Genomic DNA, 27,813 nt, shown 5'->3' with positions numbered 1-27,813 from the left:
GTAGCGACTGTAGGGGTATTTGTGAGGGCCCGATGTGCAACAGAATCCTGTGATACCCGACTTTGTGATTTTGTATGTTGGCATGAAAAAGTATTGTTTCGACAGATGCTTTTTTAAATGCCAGACAATAGACCCCTGCGTACATGAAACCTCTCTTTTATACTCTAGGCTTGCATGTCTCTGACCGTTGGGTTTCATGGCCTCCAGTTTCAAGAACCTGGCTACTTTTGGGATTGGGGAATGCTTTACAGTTTCAAAAATTTCATAGCACCCTTGTATGGATTAGATTGCAGAACATTGTGGGATTCCACACACACATCTGAAAGTATGACCAATAAAACTCTATTCTAGTCCACTTTGGGATCATACTCCATGTCATTCACACTGGCAAGATCATTGTTCACACACCCTTTGCGTCCAGCAAACTCGCTTCCCTGGTCCAAACATGCTTGCTACTTATTCCAACATTCACCTCGTTTGGGGTGGGCCCTTTAGCTTGCCGAGGTGTGCAATACTGTTATTTTGGAACAAGGCCATTAGAGTCACTGTACTGATTTAGGTAAAATAGGCCACACACAACCTTATCACTTGAGAAAGTGTCGTATTGGACAATTCACTGGTCTAAATGTGTTAACCTTTGCTAACCACTAGTGATATGTTCAGCTGAATTAGTACATAGTCTCCACTAGTGCATGTTGCTCCGATGGGCATTGAGAAACACGGGTGAGATGTGGTGATTGCAATTAACCAATGCCCATGGCACTTTATGGCCACCTTAGAAATATGCACCAAGTTCCTCAGTCTTATTTAGGAATGCGTCCGCTCAGCCCAGTGAGACCTTCCAAAAGGCCCTAATGATTGCAGCCGGCTAGGCCGGATCAGGGTAATTCTGCCTTTCATGAAGGCTCTCTCGGTCGACTTGGGACATGTTGACTGATACACATACGACCAGATTGACATGGAGCATGCTGTGTTGATGCTCATCATGGATAACCTGGAGCCGAGCTCGCATTTAATGTAGCCTAGAATATCATTTTTGCATTATGCGGGTGGCAGGGGTGAGGCTGGTTTAACCAGGGCGATGAACGTCTCGCAAGAAAAGACCAGGCCTATAAACCTCAGCATTACACTCTACATTCTGGTTTCTTGGGGTGCTGAGAATCGATAGTTTTGTACTCCAGAGTAGGGCAAAAGAGCCCTCCCGAACTAAAAACCTCCATGAGCCCCAGCTTGAAGCAATTCAGGCTTCAGTTCAAAATGGGGGAAAGATTGATAATCACCATGCACATCTAGTCTACATATGTTTTCTTGTAAGTAAAAGAATGGCTCTAAGGGATTAGTTCAAAAGTATAGTGCTGTTAATCTGGAAACCATTGTTCCATCAGTTCAAAATGGGGCCAGAGGCGCACTTAATTAGCTGTCCCTAATGGGTCCAGGTCTGAGAGGGAGTTTTACCATGAGATCAGTAAACCCCTATTGAATGCAAAATCTCTCAAGACAGGTTTCCCTTAAACTAGGCATTATTTATTTTCATTCTTTTAACACAGTGGATGGAACTAATGGCCGTGGCGTGGTTTGCTGGCTGGACCAATTTAAATAATTGGACATTTTACATACATTAAGCAATCGTTAGTTTGTACCTGGACATAGAAAATATATTAAAAAAAAATAAATCATTTCCTGTATGTTTTTGCAGTATAATTTGCCGAATAGGAGGTCCGTATTGGCACTCAATTCGAAGTTGAATGGGTGCACATTGATGCACACGTTTCCTTCATGGGCTTTCCATATTTAATTGCAGTGCTGCATACAAGGCTTCCCTTGAGTTGGTAGTCATTTCAGGTGATAGGCTGTGGCCTTCAAACCAAGTGCCAATGTACGACGTCGTTATAATTCAAATGCGAGGCGTTCACAACCCTATATTCAGGCATTTGTGCATGCTAACACCAGTGAGCAATCGTCCACCATGCCGACTTCCCCATAGCCAGCGCATCACAGGCTTTAGCAGCAAGTCACTGTGGCACAAAATAGGCCCTCCCCATATAGTTTCAAGTACATTTTAAATAGCGGTTGAATAGAGAATTTGCATGCATTTTCAGAGATTTGAATAGTGGCTTGCCAACATTTTGACTTTGACCATTCTTCCATAAAGTAGTGGATCATTTAACACCAATAAAGTCTGTGTATAAGCATGCCCCTGCAGTAAGTCAAGGCAAGCAGTCCACTGCGCTGTGCCACTGTTCGCCAATTGCTTTCTCTTTCTTTAATCCTTTTCTTAGTAGGGAATCCTCGGAGTCCGAAGATGATGACTCTGGCTGCGAGAGGAGACCAGCCACTTTTCCTCATGAACCCCAACTGAAGCCCAGTTTAGGAAGCTCTTTGGCCAAGAAATGGATTGCGCAATCCCCTGTGGAATCGGTTAAAAATGTGGGCCAGGCCAATGCCTCTGACCAACCAAGGTTGATATTCCTGCATGACTGACCTGTGCCGCGACTGCAGTGTGGTGTTTTGCATCAAAAGAAGCCGTTGAGTTACTCTGTGAACAGAGCAAATCTCAAATGTGCGATTGCAACATTTTTTAATTTAGCAAGAACTGTGATCAATATACAGCAAAGGCAAGGATAATGTTTGAACGGCATGAACACACAGATGCGTATTGCTTTGCTTTGTCAGTATTTTTATAGTTCTATTCATAAGTGTGATACCCACTAATGGCTTGGAAATGGTAACTGACCAAGATTAAAGATTGTTTTACAATTGAGAATAGGAGTCTAACTCGCTTCCTTTTCGTTTCCCTTTATACGCCAGTCAGTTTGCAATATTGCAGGCGCTCCAGAAATGTTCTGCTGACCTGTTGTCTCCTGACCGTGCATGTAAGCAAGATCCCACTTCTGGGCCTCGTGTCATAACTTGCAACAGGACTATACCAAGCGGAAAGCAGGGTGGGGGTGGCCACATCGATCCAGATCTTGAAAACGATGACTTGTTTGCCCGCAAAACGGGGGCTTTCCAACTTCATCAATGTTACATGGAGCATTTGAAGAGCAACCTGGGTCAAGAGTGCCTAGTGGAGAAGGAAATAGTTCTGCAACCTAATCATGGCGAGTCAGAAGTGCCGGACGTGCAGAAGGATGACATGATTGTTCGTCGGGTTCCAGCTTCTAAAGAAGTGCCTCTATCGGGGGCTCCAGACCGATATCAACCTGTACCTTTTCCAGAGCCAGCAACTCTTCCGGAGAACATAAAAGTCAAGTTCCTTTGTTTACCCAAGAAATCGGACTCCGGGCAAGGGCACGCTGGCAGCCGCGTTGTGGCGCCTTCACAGAAACTGAAAAAGGATGATATGCTCACTCGAAAGATTGGCTCTTGGCAAGTTGTACCCTCTCCTCGGCCAAAGAATTTCACTCCAGGATCGTGCAATGAAGAAGACTTGAAAAAATGGGACTCCATCCGCAATGCGAGCAGGAAGAGGCACCGGAAGCGTCAGATGGTGGAGAGGTCAGACCAGGCTTGTGCTAAGCGTTTGAGCTTGTTTCTGTGTTGGGTTGGATTGTTCAGAGCTGACCTTTGCATGCTCCAGTCATTCACATTGTGGAGTGACTTAAAGCCATGTGAACATGCATACAGTACTGACAATTTGCAGAACTGTTCTTTTCACCGGAAGACGTCTGATTTCTTGGTTTTGTTTACATTTTTTTATTTTGCTGGCATACTTCATTTGAATTTAGTGTACTGCATCCTATTTGTTTAGTTATCGACTATGTTTGTGCTCCCTGTCTGCAAGTCACTGGCTCTGGTTGCTAACGCATTTTCCTTCAGTAATGCTAGTGAACTATCTGGTGCCACTATGGGGTTTTTATGCTTGAAGTTGTTTCATGGCTCATTTGAACTGTTGGGCCAACACCTGACCATTGATTTCTTGTAGGGCACTCGATTGCATTGTTTCCCCATCGCACCCTTTGTTCCTTGTGGCTCGTGCTTTGTGTGGATTCTTTTCCAGTTGTCCAATTTCATTGTTGAGGGCCAGTTCTATGGTGAAACGAGTGCAGGTGCATTTCGTGAAAGCCTCCTCTGCGAGGTTCTGCAGCCGGAGCCAGTTCTCTAATCACCAACCTTTACCAACCCTATGTTGTGCTTTTTATTTTTTTTAGGTATGGACACGATTTTTGCAAAATGTTATTTGCTGTTATTTTACGAATTCAGATGTTCATTGTGTACCCGTCAGCTTCCTGTTGGAACTGTGGAAAGCCTGGTGTCACCCTTCTGGTTTGCCCCCCAACACCGTTTGTGTCTGCAATACTTTGTGTTTTGTGTTCTGCAGATATCAATTCACGAGACTTGTGTGTGGTGCCAATCTTAATTATGTCCCATTTGGTTGGTGTGATATATGTGCATGTGACCGTTGTTCCCAGACTGCTTTCTTTCCAAAAAAATGTATTAAAGGATAAACAGTGAACATTTTCTTTCTGATTTTCTCTGGTTTTTCCAGACTCTTACAAAAGCTTTCTCTTGATGAAGGGTAAGTTTAACATGCAAGAGAATGAGCTTCATGCCTCGCTCTGCTGTCTGCCTGCAACATGTGTTAAGTGCATGAACAGAAGCTGCTGCTGTAGATGCTACTTGGTGCAGTTTGGCAGCCGTGCATGCGCCACAGCGCTTTTTTGGGTGCCAGTTGCGGCACAATAGCTGGGACTTACTTGCTGTTCTTTAGGCGTGCCATGCACTTACAATGCACTCTAAACCAAGCATGTCCATGTATTTTAGTAACATAACGGTAGCGTAGCTTTTATTTGAGGTATTTCTTTCTCATCAGCATCATGCTCGTTGTAGGCAAATTTAAAATGTGGGACTTTTAGCATTTCATCAGACCACCCTATGGATTAGCAGCCAACCTTTCTGTTTCACTTATTGAAATTAGGGCAATATCTCTCCCTCACGCAAGAAAGAGGGTTGTGAGAGGTGTCGAACCCTTGTCCCCGCTTGCTCTGCTGTTTTCATTCCAAACCATAGGTGGTAGCAGCGCGTGCCACTCATTGGTGCGCAGCGCTGCTCTAACATGCTCATCGTATTGGGGCGCATAAGATCTAAACAAATCTAAATGTATAATAACTTGCCACAATAAGCCCTACTTCTAAATGTTTTTAAATGCATTACTTTCCACTAACTCCCATTGACTGACTAGTTTCTGCTCACCGAAAAATTCTTTCACTCAACTTCCAAAAGTATTTTCGGTTACTCTGTGGACACAGTTAACCTCAAAATACGTTTTACACCATTTGTCATCCAGTGGAAGTGTACACACACGTGTCTCTACTTGAAAGAAGTTTAAATTCCATCACCCATGTATGAAACGTTCATTCACAGAAGGGCTACATGCCGCAATCTTTGCCTTTTAAAACATGAATGGGAAATTCCTTCCTTTTAAACTGGAGCTAAAGTCTGCCCCTCGACTAAACCCACTGTCAGTAAAACAGTTGGCCCCTCTTCCATGTGTAAATGTTAAATTAATGCGCAAGGGTTCGTTCTGCTAGCCCCTTTGCAATTTAAAAGCCCCACCGTATGTTGAACGCTGAATGCAAAGGCTCTTCCAAACATTGGTTTTGTGTACTGCACAAAGTGCCCAAGCCTCAGCCTGTCTCACACACATACTTTTAAGGGGGGAAGGACTGGTTCCTTTACTTAGGCTATAAAAGGATGGGCGTGGCCAGAGAGCATCATGCAGGATTTCAAAGGAAGTGTACTCGTGGAACATACAGACCATTCATTTGGCGTCTTGGGTATAGTTCTAGCAAATCCCTGCACACATCACTTCAGGGTGGTAAGGCCTTTGAAGACCCACCGCATTTGTGCAGGTTTTCATATAAGACTTGGATCCTTTTCTTTTCTTAAAACATTGTCTTTTTTCCGAAGATAGTGCCAGCATTCTGTGGATACTTTGGAATCAGTTTTGTCAGAAATGTTATCAATCCAGATCTGATGTTTGGATGTATGATGTATGAAATTGGTTATTAGGTTTGTAGATTGCATCTCCCAACACTGACAACTGGCTATGCTAAGCCTGATGGCTCGTGACACAAGTGGTTTGAAATTGTAGGCTTATCTAAGATTTGCATTTCTGCATCAATCCTAATACAGCTGACAATTGTCAAGAGTGTGTAGCAACATTTTCTAGCCTGTGATTCAGCGCAGAGCTCTGGGTTCGTGAGCTTGATCCATTCTGCTAGAGCACATTTTTTGGGGTCTGGTTTGTGTGTATACACAAGGTATGTGTACTGCATAACACAAAGAAGCAACGTAGAGGTGTTCTGTAATACTGAGCAACCGTAGCCTGCAGCCAGCCGAACGTGACCCAGATACAACAACCTAGGAGTGGTTGGCACAGGTGGTGGGACCGAATGACGGGCAATGCTGCACGTTTCCATTTTTTAATTCCGGTTCAAGGTAAGGTAGGCTCGCTTGAATTGGTGAAAGGCCGGTGTAGCCCTGCTATTTAAAGTGGTATTGGCGAGAAGGCCAGCAACTATAGAACACGCCCATATGTCCATGTTGGCATTATTGATAGAATCCCTTATGCAGGAAAGTGTTCATAAAGCAGTGTCGTGATTGAAAAATCTGTTCGACTGCGTTGACCATTTGTTTGGAATAGCAGCGCAAGACTGGGAGAATTCAGTAAACATTTCAGTACCGTTCAATACATACAGGGGACCTACTAGGTTCCAAAACATTGGAATTGGAGAGAGACTAACAGTAGTGTGACCGATTTTCAGGTTTTCCTTTAAAAAAAAAAAAGCGGGTAATATTTTCATATGGTGCACCGAGCTATTCGATGATTGCAGGCGACGAGCGAATTCGTATGCTTGATGCAGCAGGTGGTGTGGGAAAAGTGGCATGTTGTCGGATACTTGGAAGAGTCACCTGGAAGGTGGCAGCTTAAGTTCTATGGAGCAAATGAATGCACTTTTGGTAGAGCAATCCTTGGTAGCACATTATGTGCAGCAATGTCTAAAAGGTGTTATCTTTTAAAAGTGAAGCATTAAAACATTGATAAACAGTAATCCATGGCCATGTGTGGGAACAAGGGGGAAAATAAGGAGGCATTCAGCAGTGTACGGTTGTAGGACTACACAGCAGATCACTGGTGCTAAGGTCTTGTCTGACGTTCTAATCAGTTCTGGAGACTCGATCTACAGACACAACTAAGAGTGTGGCGAGTGGCTTCTAAATTGCTACATCATTCAATTCACCAATGCTGCAAGGAGAGAAGATATAATGGCGTAATCCTGGGTGTACTTTATATATTTATACATTACACCACCAGTCGCTACAATTGAAATGTGGACCCAAAACCTCAGAATATCGACTTTCTAATGCAATGTGAAGTCAATCATGACATCATATTTGTGGTGGAAGCCCCTTCCAAGCTCTCAGACTGTGATATTGCATTACTGTGCATATAAGCAACAACCACGTCGGCTGTTGTGATTAAGACATGAAAATAAAATGTCGATCAACTTAAAAAAAAAAATCAGTGTTAGCTAGCGTAGGTCAGAGGAGTTTTCCCTCTAGAATCCCCTAGTTGGAATGCGTGCCCAGCACGCAGCACTTGATGGCTACATGTTACTGATAATCGGTGCCTCATTCCCCATCTTTATGCTGATTGCAAAATTGTTTAACGTATTCCGTATTACACAAATAAGGTAGAGGCCTGAAACCCGACATTCTCCCAACCTTCTGTTTGTTTAACCCACACCATTGACTATGCTGGCTAGGGTCGCAGACCCGCAAAGTAAGGTAATCTATTGGGGAAAGTGAGGCAAGTGAAGCAAGATTCACACCATAAGAATTGGCATAAAATAGATCTAGTTTACCTGCTGCCAAATGATCTAAGGAGAACAGACCAGAAGGGCTACTAACCATTCCAATGCAACTTTCTTATAGCCTTCCCTAATATTGTTTTGAAGGAGAGTGAATGCGTGAATGTTATTCTTTTAAGTTAACTATCCATTTACCTAAGTAACTTCGTTTCGTTGACCTTTTAGTGCCATTTGCATCAGGAAAAAGGCAACAGGGAGGCCGTCTCTCTAGCACTCACACCGTAGGGTTCTTGGTCCCCTGCTCCCTTGTGGCTTTCTGCAATCTAGTTTGTCGTCCCATCTTCTGGCTGACCATGGAGCAGACGATACACACATACACTGGTAAGAGGGTAAAGAATACATGTTTTTAGAAGCAAGCATAAAGGAATGCTCAGGAGAATCTCACACAGGATGAGTGAAGGCGTGTGAAGCCAGGGCCTTTGCAGGATTCAATAGCCAGCTTGTTCCCAAGACCCAGTCACCCTGCCGAAATCCAAACTGGTCTGCTCCCTCATTTGTCCATTCAATGACTGTTTCTTGTGATACATAAAGAGACAGAGGGGGGTAGAGAACAGGGTGGTGCCTCCAAAAAGCTGATCTCTTTAAGCAGTATTGGGCAGAAACATCCTGGCGTGAAGTGAGCCACTGTGCGCTGTGATCTACATGTCTTCCTTCTCTCTGGTTTCAGATCTGCCTAAGTGGCTGTAACGCCTGGCCACAAAGGCAGTCCAGCACCAAAATGCCAGACAAACCTCCTTTGAACAAGAGTGCCAACAGCAACCCCAGGCACGTGTGAGACATGTCAGATGACTTTAAGCCACAGCGGCTTGACAACGGTCCGCATTGCCATCGGTTGTGGATCGAGGAACTAGACTGGCTTGAAAAATTCCTTTAGGGCGGATGTTGGTAGATGCTGGTCAAGGCACTACTGCCAGCTTCAATGGGCTTGTGTCGTTCTTTAAGGTGAACGGCCCACAGTTGTGGAGTGTGTTGCAGGCAGCAGTCTTGTCCTTGTTTCTGGGTTCAGAGACCTTCTGGCACTTCATATCCAGGAAGCTTTCTGCACAGCCTAGCAGGGCACGCTGTGTGCTGGCTGGGTTCCAGTTTTGGAGCGGCTGGAGGGTCCTCTGAGTTCTGGATCTCACTCTGTTCCCTGGGAGATGTTTAGGGTAGAGGATCTTGCTTCCCTCTTTGGATATCCTGGCTTTCATTCACTGGTGGAAGATGTAAGGCAGACTGGACCTTCAACCAGGGTCCAGTGATGAGTTTTTTACGTTTCTGGTGAAATCTTCAGATCTGCTTAAAGAGGGTCTCCATCCCTCTTTTAAAGTCAAGTGGGCCACAGTGAATGGTGTAGGCTAAGTATACCTTAGTGAACCAATCCTAGGGTCCTTACCAGCAATTTTCTATATGCGTGAGGTCATAACCAATATGCCTTGCAACAGGAAAAGGTAGGCTGTGTCCACACCATAGTACACTGGTCTTTGCATTTGTCGTGGCGTGAGCATAGGAAATTGTTTGGATTAGCCCGTCACATTTTCCTGAGATTGGTCTACCATCATTCCATTTAGTTAAACATTTCAAAAAGGCCCACACGAGCGCACAGCCACCATGTGAATTGTCGAATTCCTCACACTTGCTTATTAGCAATGTATTTTCAAACTTTGTGCTAAATTCCGTTTCTCCCGGAATTGTGGTCCACTTACATGAACCTATCCCAGGTTGCAGTTAAGTAGGAAATGGTCCTTACCATTAAGCAGCCTCTTTGGCATATTATTTTACTACGAGTTCCCCATGCAGCAGATCAAACGACATCCCTCCCAATAATCTCATGCTCTGCCCTAGTCTTCTGTTATACGGGCACAATCCTTATCACGTAGCCCTGACTTATGACCTTGTACAACTTTATTTACTCCCAGTTAGGTAAAGGATAATAAGGTTAATGTCAGCTAATTCATCCACTCACTGCCTTGCTGCTTCATTTGCTCTGTTCCCATCTAGCCCAGGACAGATGGCACGCTAGTGATGAACTCTTCCTCAGTCGCCACATTCCTTGGCCACTCATTTTCAGCAGTTACCCACTCGCACGTATGTCAGTAGTGCACTTGATCATCTCTTAGGACTCTTATATAGTCTGAGGGGAGGAAAAAATGGTCCACCCACAGGAAACTGCGGGATCCGAGCTTTGGAAGTGATCAAATGGTTCTTCTCTGCATCTGCTCCACACTTTATGTTGGATCTTTGGTGGGCAAGCACATATGAGAGAAGGCCGATCAGCCAATGTTACTTCTGAAATGTGTTGGCACGCTTTCTTTCTGCATCCTTTCGCTGTGGCTTCTGATTCCAGAATTCCCATATCCACCTATTCCTTGACCAGTGAATAAGTACAGTCCCTTTTCGGATTTAAAGAAATTCTATACTGGGGCAAGTCTTCCTTTGCTCTTTCTAAGGAGGATTACTTGCACCAAGCAGCACTCTCCCTTCATCCTCTTAGTCTTCTAGACCTGTGAACAGTTTCTAAACTGCGTTACTTGAAAGGTGGTAACATCATTTACAGCATGTATCGTTTCCAGAATAGTCACAACTGTGTTTGGTGGTTCTTTCAGACAGCAGAAACATTTTCCTTTTCTACAAGTCATTGCAGCCTGCCAAGGTTGTACCACAGCACTGAGGTTGCCCATAAATATGGAGGAAGCTAAAATATTTGGAACTAGGCCATGTCACTCTTGTGGCACTACATGTAGCCACCAAGGGATGTATCTAAGCTCACCAGAATGACAGACCCGTCGAGGGTGCAGCTTGTTTTGGCTTGCTACACTATTGTTTAATAATCTATTTCATTAGCCGTAGCGGGCGAGTGCCCTTACTCTCCTTATGATGAGCTGCAACTCGAGCAGTAACTGTGTTCTTGACTTGGTTTCTTCCTGCCCACGAATAGTTTGAAAATGAACCGGGTTTTGACAGTTACCTTTTAAAGTAACTATAAAACCAATAGCAACAAATTGATCCAGTATAAACCATTATTCCGCACAAACCTGGGTTCAGTCAAAAGGTGTTCACGTTTTTCAGGCAAACATTTCAATTATGGGAGATGTTTGCGAATGGCCAGTGTCTGCCTTAAACAAATGATCTACCCTTAGAAATCTCCATGATTCAGTCAAGCCAGTCTCTTAATGAATTGCATACGTTTACGGTTGTCACTTTATGGTTAGAGTCTCTGTCTATTAAGGAATATGAATCTCAGACTCTGGGGCGAGGCCCGCCCCAGTAAGCGCAATCCAAAAAGAGCCTGCGGTTCAATTTGAGGCCCTTCATGATGTACCCCATTAGTCAATTTTTAGTGTGGCAAGTCCACCTCCCTCCCAACGAATTTGAAGGAAAGAAAAGTATAATCTTAAGATGTATTGGGCTATTTTTTTTAGGTATCTTTATATAGTCCCTTTTACATGTAACGTTTGGGGCCTACCTGCACCATTTATGACTTTGCATTCAGTCTAATCAAGGTTTAAACCCGTACTAGTTGTGGTCCTTGGCACAAACACTAAGACACTCCACTGCAATCGAAAGCTTTCAAGGTGGGTTTCAAAGGAAACCAGGAATTGTATACCCAAAAATGCTTTTAGCTCTGGGGCGCAATGAGCTGGTTGCTAATATCGTAAAGCCCTGGGTTTCCTGGATGTAATTGAGTGATAATGACCCGAAGCCCTGGCTGAGGCCCTCACCAAGGCCCAGGCTAGTGGGCTTTTCGTGCATAAGAAGGTAAGCAAAAACACGAGGGCACACCTGTACCTAAGAGTAGAATTGAGTGTGTATTGATGGAACCTTCTAAAATTAAAGGGATACTTGAGGTGCGGGGGAGAAAACTCAACCTTGGGAACTAGGTTGGAAATATAAAGGACAAAAAGTGGTTGTTCCTAAAGATTTAGGAACTCCCGTCCCCTGCACACTATCTGATATCTGTAGAACAGATCAATAATTTGGTGTTTTATATAAGCAGTTTCATACAATTTTATTCAATTAGTAGTTCAATTTGTGGGGCAGTGAAAGTAAATACCCAGCTCACAAAATTTATATCAAAACAATCAAGAGTATTTATTGTACAATATTTTAGGCCCGACACGTTTCGAGTATACACTCTTCAGGTGCAAAATCATATTTCATATGTTTCTAAAGAAAATAGAAAAAGGTACATCTTAGTATATAGACATATATACTAACTTGATTATAAATTAACACATTAAATTTAAAGACTAATCATTTCAATGGGAAAAGTAACCCATTTTGTAACAATTTGTTCTTTTTTACCACCATATACAGTTTTAATGGTGAGTAGAGTCAGCGATTACTAAAGAATAGTGGTCATATACCCTTCTAACCAAACAAGTCTATAGCAAAAGTCACTCTAGTTTGAGTATGGAGTCATTAAGAGAGCAGTATTGGGTAGTCGGCAATTAAGCCAAGAAAATACTTAAGTACCACTTACCATCTGTGATGTAAACAAAAGGGCAGCGGAATATTAGGTTCAAGATGGAGTGCTTTCTAGAGAATTCGGATGTCTCAACCCTAGGTAGCTAGGCTGTAGACAAGAAATATAGAACAAATAAGTAAAAGCAAGTGAATCACTACTAAAGAAAATGTTCAGAGCGAGTATGTCTACACTTGCATCTATTTCTATAGACATTGCAAAAGACCGCTAGCAGGAAGGAGATAAGTCCTCACAGGAAAAGATTCAAACGAGCTGCAGAAGGTTAACCTAAAGAAGGCAAGATTACAAAAATAGAAGATGGAAGCATTATTGAAATAAAGGCGAGTAACTCTGTATTAAAGAAAGTGTTCTGAGCGAATATGTAATACACTTGCATATAATTCTATAGACGTCGCAAAGGACGGCTAGCAAGAAAGAGAATAGTCCCCACAAGAGAAAATTCGAACTAACTGCAAAAGGTATACCTCAAGAAGGCAAACTTACTAAAATAAGTAAAAAAAATTGAAGCATTATTGAAAAAGAAGAATAACGGGACCGGCACACGAGCTGTACGACTTACTTGTAAAGTATAAAGCTATGACGAAGGAACCATAGTGGACCGCAACCCATAGGTGGAGGATGCGGTACACTCATGGCAACCCTCCTTAAATACCCTAATGAACAGTGACGCGGGGTAGGGGCATGCACGGCACCTGGGGGCTGCTTGCGCACGCGTGCCACGCTAGACTAGAAGTAATTGGTACACGTCATAAATCTGACGATGCCGGCGTCGGAGAAATGTAAACAAATGGCGGAATCTGCGCATGTGCAGCAACAACCAATGCGAGTAAGTATTGTACAACTTAATACAGGCAATGGAGAAAAGCCACAAGGTGAGAATACAGCGTTAAAAGATAAGATAAAGAAAACGAATAGAACAAGTAATGGAACTGGAGTGAAGATCCAGTAAGAAGAGTCATTAACAGTCCTCTAGGTGGGTACCTGTTGGTCATGTTTGTAGTCTTGTCCCAAAATAGCACAAAGGAATGCACCATCTGTTTGCACAATCTTTTTAAAGACATAGGGAAGACATCATTCATTAACATAATATTTATAATGTTAACAAAGTTCATAAAGACATTCGAAGTAGTCGGAAGACTTCAACGCTTTTGTGGAAATGGACCAAATTAACCAAATCAAATGTAAACGTTTCATTATAAGAACACATATGGATAGATATTGGGAAACGCAGAACAGTGTTTGATAAATCAATCACAGCGAATATTCTAATAACAAGATGTCACAACCATCTAAATCAACATATGTTGTATAAAACTTTAGGTCCAAGTGTGTTATAGACCAGAGAATGAATTGGCCTGATGTTGAAAGACTATGGGATCATGTAACTAGATGGAGGGTACATGTTTCATAAGTAGGGGCCCAAGTAGTCCTCGTTCATATCGAGGGGGGTAAGTGAGTTAAGGTAATGAATCCAATAGAGTTCTCTCTGGGATAATAGTTTTTGTAGGTCGCCTCCTCGAGGGAGTGGGTGTAAAACCTCCAGAACCACCATTCTCATTTATGCCACTGTTTTGGTGCTCTCTAAAATGTCTATATCCTGGGGATTTGATGTTTTTGGTACGGATATTTGATTTATGCTCTGTCCATCGTTCCTTAGCCTTTCTGGTAGATTTCCCAACATAATATTTCCCACAAGAGCACGCAGAGCATAAATAACATTCTTGGAATTACAAGTTGCGTATTGTCTCAGTGGTATTTTCTTCCCAGTATTACCATGTCGAATATGATCCCCCTTTAATCACATTGGAGCAAGGTTGGCTATTGAGGCATGGGTAAGTACCACTTTTTGGTTTGTTCAAAAAGGTTTGATTAGTTGGTTTGCGTTTTTCCGCTTTGATCAGTTTGTCCCGAAAGTTTTTGCCCCTCTGGTATGCAAGCATCGGTGGTTCTGGAAAGAGATGATTTAGTTGGTGATCTGTTTTAATTATGTCCCAGTTTTTGTGTATAATCCGCTTTATCTGAAAACTCTGACTAGAGTATTTTAATGAGTGAATCCGTTTTTTTACTTTTCATTTTTGATCTTCGGGTCCAGTAGGTCTTCACGGCTCTGTGCTTCCTTTCTAAGTATGGCTTAGTCAATAAGATCCTCTGGAAAATGTCTATTTTTAAATCTGGATTTCATAATGGTGTATTCTTCCTGTAGTCTGTCCACTTCCGACGTGATTCTTTTAACCCTGAGGAGTTGGCTGTATGGTACATTTTCTTTTAAATGCTTTGGATGGAAACTTTGGAAATGCAGAGTACTGTTCACATCAGTTGGTTTCCTATAGATCTGAGTTTTAAGGCCCGTACTGGTTATCTCGATAGTAACATAGAAAATTCACACTAGGTTTACCAATGTCCATTGTAAACTTGTCTGTCATTACAGTTGTTAAGGTATTCCCAAAATACTAAAAGTTCTTGTTCAGTGCCTCTCCAAATTCCAAGGATATCATCAATATATCTATACCAACTTTTGATCTTGTCTTTCCACCTGGGTTTTTCTAGAACATGGGTGCACTCGAAAGAATACATGAATATTTTAGCATAGGAGGGTGCAACAGATGACCACAAGGTAGTATAGATGTTTATATACTAAAATGTACCTTTTTCTATTTTCTTTAGAAACGTATGAAATATGATTTTGCCCCTGAAGAAGAGTGTATACTTGAAACGCATCGTGCCTAAAATATTGTACAATAAATACTTTGATTGTTTTGATATACATTTTGTGAGCTGGGTATTTACTTTCACTGCACCACAAATTGAACTACTAATTGTATAAAATTATATGAAACTGCTTATATAAAACACCAAATTATTGATCTGTTCTACAGATATCAGATAGTGTGCAGGGGGCGGGAGTTCCTAAATCTTTAGGAACAACCTCTTTTTGTCCTTTTGTGCATAAACCCACCCCGTAAAGCGTGGCTTAACACACGTGTCATACAAATGTCAGATGGGACTTGACTAATGTACCTGAATTAATTACTAATGCACTAGTGATGTAACAGATTTTATAACACTGCACACTCCATCCAGGAACTTCTTCCACTGACGCCGAAGGTGGAGCGCTATAGAAACGTTTTATTCTTTGATTCCTGGATTCTTGGTTTGAATAGGCCCCAGCCAGTTTCACACCCACCTTGACAAATACCCTGTGTCGCAATGGACTATGAACCAGGTCGGTGTGTAACAATGAAATATTTATTTATTTTTAGAATTAAATGGAAAAAGTTTAGGGTAGCAGCCACCGCGGTGTGGCAATACAAATGCAAAATCTTATAACCCAGTTAATTCAACTTCTAAAGCAAGATACATACACCTTTTAACGGGAAACAAAATCATTTTTCTTCACAATCACAGATGGCACATTGGTTAAGCACTCCCCCAAACACCTGCTAACTAAATTCTTTGTGGATGGAAAGCAGTGGCAAGGAGTCAGAAAGAAGAGGGTAAAAACAGATTTAAGATTCAACCCACCACCCCAGAATGGGAGGCCAGATACCAAAATTAAAACCCTCAAAATTAGCAAAATGACATACTCTGATTTTACTGGTTACTTATAGATCTGTTTAAACTTGTGGTAGGATAGCTTGGCCAGAAATCTGTGTGGCTGCACTTAAGAAACAAGGAAGCTTACAGGCAACTGAGCAGGGCACCAAAGCATTGTGAACATGGGTGAGCAAATCAATTTTGGGAGGAAAACAATGCACCAGAAAACACGCAGCAGAATTCCAATTTCTTATTTTACATGGGCTCTAGAAGGAGTTCTTAAGAAAATGGGTTTAGCTGGCAAAATCGGAAATCGTTTTTCTTTTTTAAGATCAGAGATGTAGGCAAAGAACAGATAGGATACTGAGGGGAAGGGATGACTCTTTATAGGATGATGCTATGTTTTTCTATGGGAAATGCAAATCAGATTTTTAAAGAAAAGCAAAATACACTGACAAATTCCGTTTTGCTAGCACAAGGACTAGTTCTACTGAGACTATATTTTAAGGAATATAATTATTTAAAGAAAGGCACTTGACATGAGGTGGTTGAGTTTGAATTGCAACCAGCTCACTGTGAATTTTTTTATAGGGGAATGCATTGATTATTTCAAATGATACTAGGGACTTACACCGATTAATTGAAATACTTATAAAAAGGAATATGTTAACAGTTATGGACTAACACAGATTCTTCTAAGGAAAGGGTGAACAGAGGATGCTGGCAATTTAGGATACGAGTGGGATTTAATAGGATTTGAATAGGATGCAAGGTAAAAGAGCGGGATATGCAGTTTTTCGGTACTGGGTGATAGGATACTTAAAAGGCAATCTTGAGTTTGGTCATCTGGACAGCCAGCAAGGTCTCTGGACAGTGGGGCCAAGGATCTAGTCACTGGCCAGCAAGGCCAAGGATCTGGTCACTGGGACAGCTGGGCTCTCCTGGATGGGAACAGCTGGGAAAGGTCTAGTCACTGGGCTCTCCTTAATGGAATCAGCTGCATCTCGTCTTTTCTCCCTGGATTATTGGGTATGCCTGGATCTATATGGGTGTTTCTGCCTGGATGGAATCAGCGGCCTCTGGATCGGATTTTTGAGTCTTTGAATCGGGAATCTCCCTTGCGTCTCCCTGTCTCCCCCTTAAATAGCCAGAGTGACATCATAGAAGTTTACAATCTGGGGGTGGGGGAGTACTCTGGAATTACTCCTCCTATCCTAGGATAGGCCAGGCTACTGGGGTCCCTTCCTCCCTCTGGGCTGATTGGTTCAGGGGAAGTGACATCACTTTAGGTGTGTGCATTTTGAAACTTCCTTTGTTTCACAAGCCGATTTTTCACAAAAATTAGTTATCGAGCAATACTTCAAATCTATACTAGTCACCATCATAAAAAGCAGATATGCAGATCCCATATTTCACAAGGATTTGGCCAATGCAAATGCCAATTCTGTATGATGTTGCATCTCCCTTTGGCACAATTTTGCCATTTTATGGAGAAACCTAACATTTAAAATTCTACAAATGGCTACACATGCCCAGTACTATTTTGCAAATTTTCATGACGTTTGATGGCTGTGCCGTTTATACCTCACCCAGAAATGCATTTTCCCTGCCATTTCAGTTCCCCAGTTGCTAGAAATGTGCACATGGTCTAATTGTGCTTGTCCATAAATCACATGACATGCTGGCATAATATTGAATGATTGCTTGTTTAGAGTGCTGAGAACAAATGTCTTGATGTACAATAGTTCTTTTCAATTCAATGGGCTGGATTAGCCACTGTGGGTGGTCCTGCCACCCCCCAGAGCCAAATTGCCTCTTCCTGGGTCAGCCTGAACCAAAGGTTTCCATGACGCCCTTTGTAGCCATCCTGCGGGTGCTGGGAATGGATGTAGAAGAAATTACACCTCTGGGTCAAAACACAGGGCTTCACCCCATTCCTTTGTCCTTTGGGGCAGTTCTGCCTGGCAGTCTGGCAGAACCCATAATTATTACACTATTAATCCCAGCCCATCTCCTTGGAGGATCAGTTCACTGGGAGTTGCGAAATTAGCCTTTCTGCCAAACCAGTTTGACAGGAATTCCTGGGCCTCAGCCAGGCGGATTGAAGTCTTTTTGGGGGAAAGAGCATAATATACATACCTTTGCAGCCCCTCCACCCACATACACAATACTGTTTCCATGCAAGCAACACTGTCCTTTGTCATTTCTTTTAAACAGCATTTTCCTAATTTTTCAGAAGAGCAAATTCACACGTGTTTTATTTCAGTTCATTTTGAGTTTACCAATGTGGTTTTTGCAGCACACCGTTCCTTATTAACCTTCTGGAGTGCTTTTACAGATATGGTCAGTTTCTGGACACCGAGATATACTGCCAAGCATTTCTTTGAAATTGACATGAGAAAAAGAAACACTGCGTTATTTCTTACATTTACAGCAGTTTGTGCGCAATCGTTTATAGAAAAAGAAAACACAAGCCGTGTTAGTTACGCTGTAAGAGTCTTGCTCCTTAATTGAATGAGCAGTCAACCACAGATGTTTTTATGATGGATTGCTTGAGTTTCTTTGGAATTTCAGATTGGATTAGGCACGCAGGGCTATTTTTTCAGAGCATTGCATACTTTGTAGTGTTTTAGATGGAAGATGAAACAAATTTCAGGCCGTCTTGCTAGCAGCGTGCAACTTTGGTTTTCAGATGCCAGAACAGCCAAAGTAGATCCTTTCTGGCTCTGGGTCATTTCCTTCATGATTCAAATGGCCTTTTCTTTGTGATTCAAATGGCAGGAAGAACATTTCAGAACGATTCTTTGGGTGGCAGTATTCAATGGTTGCCACACATGTGCCAAGGACAAAAGCACCACTGTCGTTGTGGCCTTGTTTATATGCAGTTCTCTTTTGTAGGGGAGTTCTGCAAAGTTACACTTTGTCGTATAACGACAAAAGTAAACAAACCCGTGTCCACTGTCTGGATCACTCGCGTCCCCTGCAGACCAAGTATTATTCTATAACGAACAACAATTTCAATTCCATGTTAATTCTCGTAAAGGAAATTCAGTCACTCATTTTTTGCATAAATAAATGTGTTTATTAGATATAACATAAATAATAAACACATATTCACATATAACAATTTGGTACATACATTCTGTACAGCACATAGAATTCGTGTTTTTTCAAAAATAGAAATAAAAATCTCTTCTCTACGCGTTTCAGGATGTATGGCCCTTCTTAAGGAGCATAAATTCACACTTCCTTTCATAGGTGAATCTCCACAATGATCTTTCAACTCAAATTGAGTAAACCTTTAGTTTCAGGGTATTCACAAGGTTACATATACTCAAGTCACAGAAACTATCATGGGCCCTCCCCTGATCATTCACCTGGTGTCAGTCTGTACTTTCTGATCTGGTTTGATGTCCTCTTTTAGTAAGAACTGGTGTTCAACCTGTTGAGTGAATTAATCGTCGCTGGAATTAGCTGTGCCTTTTTGTTTGCTCTACGGTTATCCGTATTCACTCACAGTTCTGTGGACGGCTCATCTGGGCTTTCCTATGTCTTGTATGATATTAATCTGTAGGAATTAGTATATATTCAGTACCCTTATCTAATGAGAAAAACAAAATATTTCTTGCAAAAAATGAGTGAATTTTCTTTACGAGAATCATTAACATTGACTTCAAATTGTTAGTTATACAGTAATACTTGGTGTGCAGGGGATGCGAGTGATCCTCAAAAAGTGGACACCGGTTTGTTTACTCTTGCAACCTGGTCTGTGCCACCTAGTGCAACATCCCAGCCTCTTTCTTCCTGTTGCGGATTATCCAAATACTTCAATATTATTCATGGGAGCTGTGTTCAATGTTCCCTGCTGGCATTTAACCTTTACCCAAGGATTCCCATGTGTACCTACCGCATATCCTCCTGTTAGTTCCTGTGCAGTGACCAAGAGTTTAAGAAGCTGATCATTAGGAGTCAGTTGAAAACTCCAACATGGGATTGCTGGTTTGCCCTTGTGTTGGGTGGTTGTGAGGGGGGTGTCTCTCTTGCATGGTGACAATGCTAGAGCAGGGTAAGCACCACCCTTCCCCCAGTTTGTGAGTTATAAGGGAACAAAATCTCCCGCTCGCGCAGAGGCAAGGCAAATGTGGCGGCTGTTGCTCTGGGCCTTGGATTGATTCCTCTTTCGATGGAATGGGTTGTGTAATATCTACCTAAAGGTTAGGGTAGAGTTTTTAAACTGAAGAACCAAGTTGCTTTATTTTATGGAAGTGACACCTAGGTAGAAGGTCGGGTGCAACATTCACATTTTGTCTTACAGAATTCAAGTACTGGAGGGGCTTTTCTGGAATCCTCATACTGCCCCAGGTAGCTCTTCACGCTGCTGGTAGGCCTGCTTGGTCCTTGGGACCCCGCCCCTTCCCCAACCCCCCCCCCAACCCTCCATAGAGTGGGCATTTCATTTCAGTCCTTGGCAGTCATTTAAATTAGACTACCTGTTTGGGGCATCCCCCATTTTTGTTATGGAAAGAAATGTAGCCTCGAGCTTCTGGAAGATTCTTCATATCCTAGACCTAGAGTGATGAGCCAGGGCTGTGAAACCTCTCAAATTACAATTAGACACATTTGGAAAGTAAAGGTTCTTTTTAACAAATGAACATCGGCATTGAGAAATAAATTCTATCAGTGAAATACTTAAAAGTACTTGTTCCGCTAGTGGCTCCATGTGTGTATCCTGACCTTAAATGAAAAAGGCCACCCAGTACCTAATGGCAATTCAGGGCATAACACGAGCTATTAATACATGCACCTGGACACCAAGCATCTATCTCACTCCGTTCTTAATATACCATGCTTCTTATAGACCAAATAACTCGCATGAATAACCCGTTTTTATAGATTTGGTCTGAGCAAACTATGGTTGCAATAAATGGTTTTCTGTGGAGACTTTTTCCCATCCAGCACAACGCTGGCCAACCGGCGGAGGCTCTAGAGGAAGTGTGTGGCCTACGGGTTTCTAGATCTTCAGGGGCTGCAACTGTTTGTTCCCATCATTTTCAACTCTTTCCTGTGATCTCAAATGGATGCCTTGGATGTGCAACACATCTTTTTAACTTTATTTTATTGATTGCAAGTGTTCTTTGAATTTATATTCATCTAGTGTGCCCCGAGTTTGTTTATTTATGGAATCTGAACTTTTTGCATTTGATGTGGCATTTCTCAGTTATTGATTGTCATTAACTTCATTTTTGTGGGTGGCAAGAGAGCTTGAGCTCTCGGTCGAAGCTTTTGTAGTTGTAGGTTTTGGGTCCCAATGGTCATTCAGCTGCTTCTTAATGCCTTAACATATCATGATGAAAGCTCTGTTCTAGTGCTGCTGTAATTGATTTTGTATATAGATGCTAGTGCTTCTATGCCTTTTGGCAGGGGGAGAGAAGAGTTGTCGAATGTGAGCTTCTTTTGGTCACTGCTGCTTGGTCCATTGATATTTTGTCACACGCGCGCTAAATTAGCGTGCTATCAAATGATGGGGCCATCCATAGCAATCCGCTGGTCTGTGATGCAGAGTATGCCTTTATTTGGGCTATCGCATCGTAACTAAATCTGTATTGAGCGCAGTCTTGGAATATCATTGTTCAGACAGTTTTTAACTGTGGGTGTTAACTCTGACAGTGTTTCTATTTAATGCGTGTTTTTACAACGTGGAGATTCATTAACTAAAATGCATCGGTACATCAATAATGTTATGGGGGTGGTGGTCTGCAACCTGTGGCTCTAGATGTTTTGGACTACAACTCCCATGATACCTTGCAATTGACTGCTGGTTAGGGATGATGAGTTGTAGTCCAAAACCTCTGGAGAACCAAAGGTTGCAGACCCGGACTGAACCTTTTTGTTTACAGATCACTGCTTTTGCTAGATGGTGTAATTTTATTTACATTCACAATGCTGCAAGAGCAGTGGTGTGCATGGCCTTTTTGAAAATCAGCTTTTTGTGTTTTGTATCTAACGAGTTTTTATGAAGTGGAACACTGTGTGTGTGTGTGTGTGTGTGTGTGTGTGTGTGTGTCTGTTACTGATTTTGTTTTTTTTTCGGTTCCGGCGACTTTGTTTTCGCAAACCAATACCCACCCACTGAACCCTTTTTAATTGATACTATGCCAAAATAGACAGAGGAATATAGTTTAAGTGTCTAATACAAGCATGGCTTCATGCTTATGCAAACGAGACCCGGCTGATCAGAGAAATTGCCACAAAGGCTGCAGAACTAACAGGCTGCAGAACCTAGTAGTGATAGCAATTTGGCAGATGTTAAGTGGATGCATTACGAATTCAATTCTCTCCAACTGCAAATCCACAACAGCCACCAATGGCCTAGCCAAGAGATCTGCTAAAAACACATGCAGAAGGTAGTCCTTTCTACCTGTTGAGGCTTTAGAAAGCAAGCTTATCCACATTTGCAACACCAGTCTATAGGATTTTACAATGCTTGTTTTTACTGCAATCGCCGTAACTGTCTTTAAGCAGAAAAAGCAAGTGAAGCAAAGGGAGTTACCAGTTTAAGAGAAGTGCATTAATAACAGGAATTACAGCAGTAGTCTGTAGTGACCCAGGAGCTAGTTTTATTGACACATGTGGACCTGCACAGACCGAGGTACACCTTCATTTACGTGTCATTAATCTCGAGAGAAGGTGTCAAGAAAACATGACTGGACAGGGGATTGGAGCGAGTAGCACCTTTTCAACAACCCGAGCACACATTCGGCACACTAACTGTTTTAATGAATTTCCAGCAACGGCTGAATTCTACAACTCCACCAGTTTCTTTTTTGTCAACATATTCTAAAACCCATGAACCTACATAGCATTCTTCTTGCACTGTGCGATATAAGAAAAATGTTCACTTTTTGTATTGCAACTCTACTGCCCTACGCAGCGAGTATAAACTGCTAGTATACCATCTGAAAACATATGCACCAAGTTGAAATGCATTGCGTTTCGTGGTCCTTGTCTGCCTTTATTTGTTAAACCTTGGGAACAAAGCATACACACAGCCATCTTTATGCGGTAACCTGACACTGCGCTGGTCTCTGGACAAGCCTTGGACCCCGTGGGGTGAATCTCACAGCGCTGGCTGTCCATATCCATGCATATGGTTCAGAGTTAAAAACATTTTAAATGTTGGTGTGAAAACGTAATGCGCACCAAGGCATTTGTGCATTATTTAGTTATTTAAGCATGCAACCCTTTTATCCAAGACCTCTTAGATATGTGGGCATATGTTTGATTTCATGCCAAGCAGTCTGGAATCTTCAGTGGTGCTTTGGCCTCTTCTTTCTCTTCGGGTATTTCAAAAGTACAGTAGGTGTGTACTGGATTGTCCATCTTGGAATGATAGATAAGCTATCAAACGAATTCGTTTTGTCTGGGATTTGATCATATTCTTTGTTTAATAAGGCAGGTCCAACATTGTTTTATAACTGTAAAATATACTGTAACTTATTAGAAATGAGCATTGTACAATTTCAAAAAAGAGCTACGTAACGACGTTGCCACTATTTAAATCTCTTTATTTTTAATATCTTTTCTCCGTCCCACCCGCAAACACAGACACACTGCTCGCTTCCAGGCAGATTTTTTTCCCGCCCCCACTGGTCCCATTACCTTCTCGGCAGCTGGTCTCTCTAGCAAACACATACCTGCCAAAGCCACTCTGACCCAGTGAGACAGAGGACTAGATTGGCGCATGATACTCTAGGTACAGGTAGTTTCCTTTTAGTAGTGATCAGTTTGCACCTTTTAGTGTACCCCACGTTTTTCTCAATTGTTTCAGCCGTGCATTTACATCTGTAAATTCTTTTTAATTGTCCATAGATTTTGGGAATGGATATTATGTTATGTTAAAGGTACTTATATAGCGCACCGTCCCCAACGGAATTGGTCCTCTGGCGGGCGGATCTGTAAACTGGTAGGAGAGCGGGTAGGGTTAGTTGGATGGAGGGGGTGTAGGAGAGTGAGAGAGGTGGTGTGCTGTTGGCGGCTTCAGCTCGGTATACACAGCGTGCTGGGCTTTGGTGCAAGTATCGGATCGGGCGAAACCTTGTGTGCTGTGTGTGCTGTTCATATGTTGTTGGTGCAGTGTGGTTAAGTGCATGCGGATTGCTGGGAGAGAAATGGTGGTTTTATGTGGGTTGAGTATGCAGAGATTTGAAGGTTCGGTAAGTGGTGTCTGTATCCTGATTCTGATACTCCTGGTTCCATTTGAGCTGTATCCCTGTGGGTGGGGTTGTTGCTGATTCATTATCGGCCGTCTTGCTGCAGAGTGTGATGGTGCGGTGCAGACCCAGCTGTATCCTAGTGAGTATTGTATGGAGTGATAGGTATATCAGAACCTTTCCTTTGGGTGTGGAACTGAGGTTGGTGCTACCTATTCTCTGGTATCTATTGCAACAGTGGTCTGTCGGAGCTAAGAGTGGTTCAGGGACTGGGTGCTCTTTGACTTCCTTGTGCCTCCCTCTTGGTCAACCTTGTGTATTTAGTCGTTAGTTTCCTCCTATCAGGACTATCTTTCAGTTAGTCCTGTGGTTTTTTCCATAGGCAAAAGAACAGGATGCAGGCACACCTTTGTAACTGCCAAGGCAGGATCAGCACATCGTGCGGTATAGCCCTAGTGTAGAGTTGTTCCAACTAAAGTTCAAGATGAAAAATCAGTGGGTAGTTTTTCAAAACCCATTAATCTTCGGAAGTTAGTTTGAGCTACTCCTAATTGGACTGGTTACCTTTGGCCAGCGAAGCAGGGACCTCTGTCCGGTAGCACCCTCCAGATCCCCTCGTATGACCCTGATGCTGGAGCCATTTTGTTCACTCTGGGAATCTCCTTCCAGAAGCCATAGCTTTAAGGATAACCTATTGAGGACCTGCTAAAGAGAACTTGCGGAAGAAGCAGGAAGAAAGCAAGCCTTCTAAAAATGTCAGTGGGATTTTTTTAAATGTGAATACTTGTGTGCTCAATCCATTTGGCTAATGGTGCTTTAGCCGCCTACACATAAAATGCAGGGCCATCGCTGACTGGACCTTGCTACGAGCAGTTGACAGGAAATGACAGATGAGCAGTGTGGGGGGAGGGTGTGGGAGGGCTGCAATGTTAACAAAGGCTTGGCTATGACTTCTGTAGCACAATGCCTTGATAGCTGAAGCACGTTTCGTATACATACCTATCTAGGCAATTCAAAGTGCGATGGAACGCTTCCAACTGAAAGTAAAGGTCTGTTCCGGCACTTATGGAGATAATGGCTGCTTTTCAGCTATGCTCAGGATTCAAGATTAATAGGACTAAATCAGAGGTTAGTTATGCCTTTGACACATTTTGTAGACGGGAGATTTATGGTGGACCTGGGTTTTCGGTGGTGTCCTGATAAGATGCTATACTTGGGAGTGTGGTTGTCTCCCGTAATTAGAGATTTGATTTAGGAAAATATGAAATGCAGTATGCAGTGGGTTGAGGGTTGAGCTGGAAAGATGGAGTCTGTTGACTCTCTCGCTTAGAGGTAAGGTGAACGCCCTGAAGATGATCTTGGCCCCAAAAATTAATTATGTTCTGAGTATGCTTCCTTTGGTGCTACCGTCTTCATTTTGGAAGGATTTGGACAGGATGCTTCAAGAATTCTTGTGGGATAGTAAGCCTCCGAAATTAAAGTTGTGGAAATTATAACTTCCGTTACATGAAGGTGGTTTAGGGGTTCCTAATTTCAGGGCCTATCACTTGGCTTTCATGTCTGATTTCTTTTGGTACCGTTCGTGGATGAATTGCAGGATGTGTGGGTGGAGGCTGAGACTAGTTTTGTTGGACCGTTGACTCCACAGGCGGTCTTGACTTCCGTTTAAAAAAAAAAAAGTGTGGAAGAGATCCGCTGATTGAGAATTTAAGGAGCTCATGGAAAAGTATATGCGAATGTTTGGGTGTGGATGCATTTAAAGAACCTGGTGCGTCATTGTGGTTTAATCCAGCTATTAGGATTAATGGTAATGTGTTTTTTTTGGGCGGATTGGTTTTTGGGTGGAGTGCGGTGGGTGGCTGATCTGTTTGAGAACGGTATTTGTATGACAGCAAGGGAATTGCAACTGCGATTTGACATTGAGAATTTTAAGACTTCAGATTATGTGAAGCTAAAATGGGCGGTTGGGGTGGTGGACTTTGAAAGAGAATGGATCTGTGTTTGTTTACTATGAAGCCCATTGGGAGGGAAGGTGGCCTGGCCAGTCGAGTGTATAAGGAGATTGTGTCACATTACAAGGGTAATGACTTGCTAAGAGAGGAGTAGGGTAGGAGAATTGGTTCGGATACTTCTGAAGACTTGTGGCGCCGGATGTGTGAAGATGTTAAGTTATGTTCTTTGGGGCTCACGGAGCGGTTGAGACAGATTAAGATTCTTAATCGGGTTTTTTGGACACCAGAGAGAATGGTGAGGAGGGGGTTGTCGGAGAGCTCGGATTGTTGGAGGTGTATTCATGTGGCAGGTACCTTGGAGCACATGCTGTGGGACTGCAGGTTGGTGAGGTTGTTCTGGGGTGAGGTTGGTCGGGTGTGTGGCGAGGTGATTGAGGGTTTACCTGCTTTGGATTTTGCAATGGTGATATTGGGGGACGACGAGTCTCTGGAGGATCTTACTCTGAGTCAGAAGAAGTGGTTGTTCCGTGGGGCAATGATTGGTAAGAAAATTGTTTTGCAAAACTGGAAATCTGTTTTGACTTTGAATGTTGAGACGTGGTTGACTGAAATGCAGGACTTGGCGGCTTTGGAGAGGACACTTTACAGAAGAGAGGGGAAAATGGGTTTATTTGAGAATCTGGGGTACATTTCTTCAGCTATACTAGACTTGGTATTGTACTTGTGTGTATATAGGGACTGTGGGGTGGTGACTGGGGGTTGTTGGGAATTTGGTTGGGGGTTATAACTTGTAATGTATATAGATGGTTTGTAAAACGTTTTAATGATTTTGGGAATTTTATTGGCTTATGGAGTGTATTCAGATGTATGTGATTTTACGGTTTTGTAAATAACATTTTAAAAAAATAAAAAAAGTAAAGACCTGAAAGCACCAACACAGCTGCAATTACTAACATCTGCTCTTTCATGACGATCAAAGCGAGTTGCAGGTACTTTTATTTTTAAATGAAGGCCACAAACCTCAGGAGTGAAACAGATAAAATCATATTTCAGTCTGGTCTTGATTAACTAATCATAATGCCAGCACATGTATGTCAGGAGAGCGATTGGGAGCGTTAGAAGGGACAGGAGGCAACTCGCCATAGCAGTCACCAAGTGTCTGGTTTTAGTTGTGAAGGCGAGAGTTATGTCATCTTGTAACATAACTTCAGATGAAGAGTCTGGATAGAAATATTTGTAGAGTGCACTTGCACCACAGTGGGTCTAGAATGCCCTCTGAAATACTGAGTCACAAAAAGATACTCTGTAAAGCAGAGTTTATTTCCACGTGGTCTAATAGTTTAACATGCAAAGCAAAGATGGCTTTCATTCTTGGTTTTGTAGTCTTCCGTTCACAATGTGGAGAATAGAGCTACAATTAACCTCTTTTAACGTAACAAGTTTATATAAGGCTTCCCATATTGCCTGCTTGCTTTCAGTGTTTTGTGTTTTTGGGAAGTAAACTCTGTAAAACCATATCATTGTAGTGCATGAAAACCAAAACAATACTTTAACTAGAGCTCGGAAGGTACTTGGCCAGGTACGTTAATTGCAGAGTAGTTTAAAATCCTTGCTTCACTGCTTAACCAAAGTGTACAATCCTGGGCAAATAAGCCCATGTAATTTGCCTTAACTGCAAACATTGGAGTTAGTCTTATAAAGTGGGGTACACTATTTAAAAAAAAATAAAAAAAATCCTCCTTTCTTGTGGGACAGATTGAATGATGTTATGGGACAAA

At 42.4% G+C, this 27,813-nt stretch overlaps 1 protein-coding gene across 13 annotated transcripts in view; it reads left to right on the top strand.

Annotated features, from left to right (window-relative positions):
• Positions 1-27,813, top strand: part of LMO7 (LIM domain 7) — an 824,605-nt gene that overhangs the window by 603,490 nt on the left and 193,302 nt on the right. For 9 of the 13 annotated variants that reach the window (XM_069639155.1, XM_069639156.1, XM_069639151.1 and 6 more), the window contains 3 exons: positions 2,280-2,459; positions 2,809-3,498; positions 4,490-4,519. The exons of 2 other annotated variants lie outside the window; for them this stretch is intronic. In XM_069639155.1, coding sequence (XP_069495256.1) covers positions 2,280-2,459; positions 2,809-3,498; positions 4,490-4,519 — 900 coding nt within the window. The remainder of the gene's footprint in view (positions 1-2,279; positions 2,460-2,808; positions 3,499-4,489; positions 4,520-27,813) is intronic. 2 more of the 13 variants (XM_069639149.1, XM_069639159.1) reach the window with 2 other exon arrangements.

The sequence above is a fragment of the Ambystoma mexicanum genome, chromosome 7q, assembly GCF_040938575.1.
Source record: "Ambystoma mexicanum isolate Mex_15411 chromosome 7q, UKY_AmexF1_1, whole genome shotgun sequence".
NCBI classification, from domain to species: Eukaryota; Metazoa; Chordata; class Amphibia; order Caudata; family Ambystomatidae; genus Ambystoma; species Ambystoma mexicanum.
Note: the sequence above shows the minus strand (reverse complement) of the source record. Positions and strands in the feature narration are given on the sequence as shown.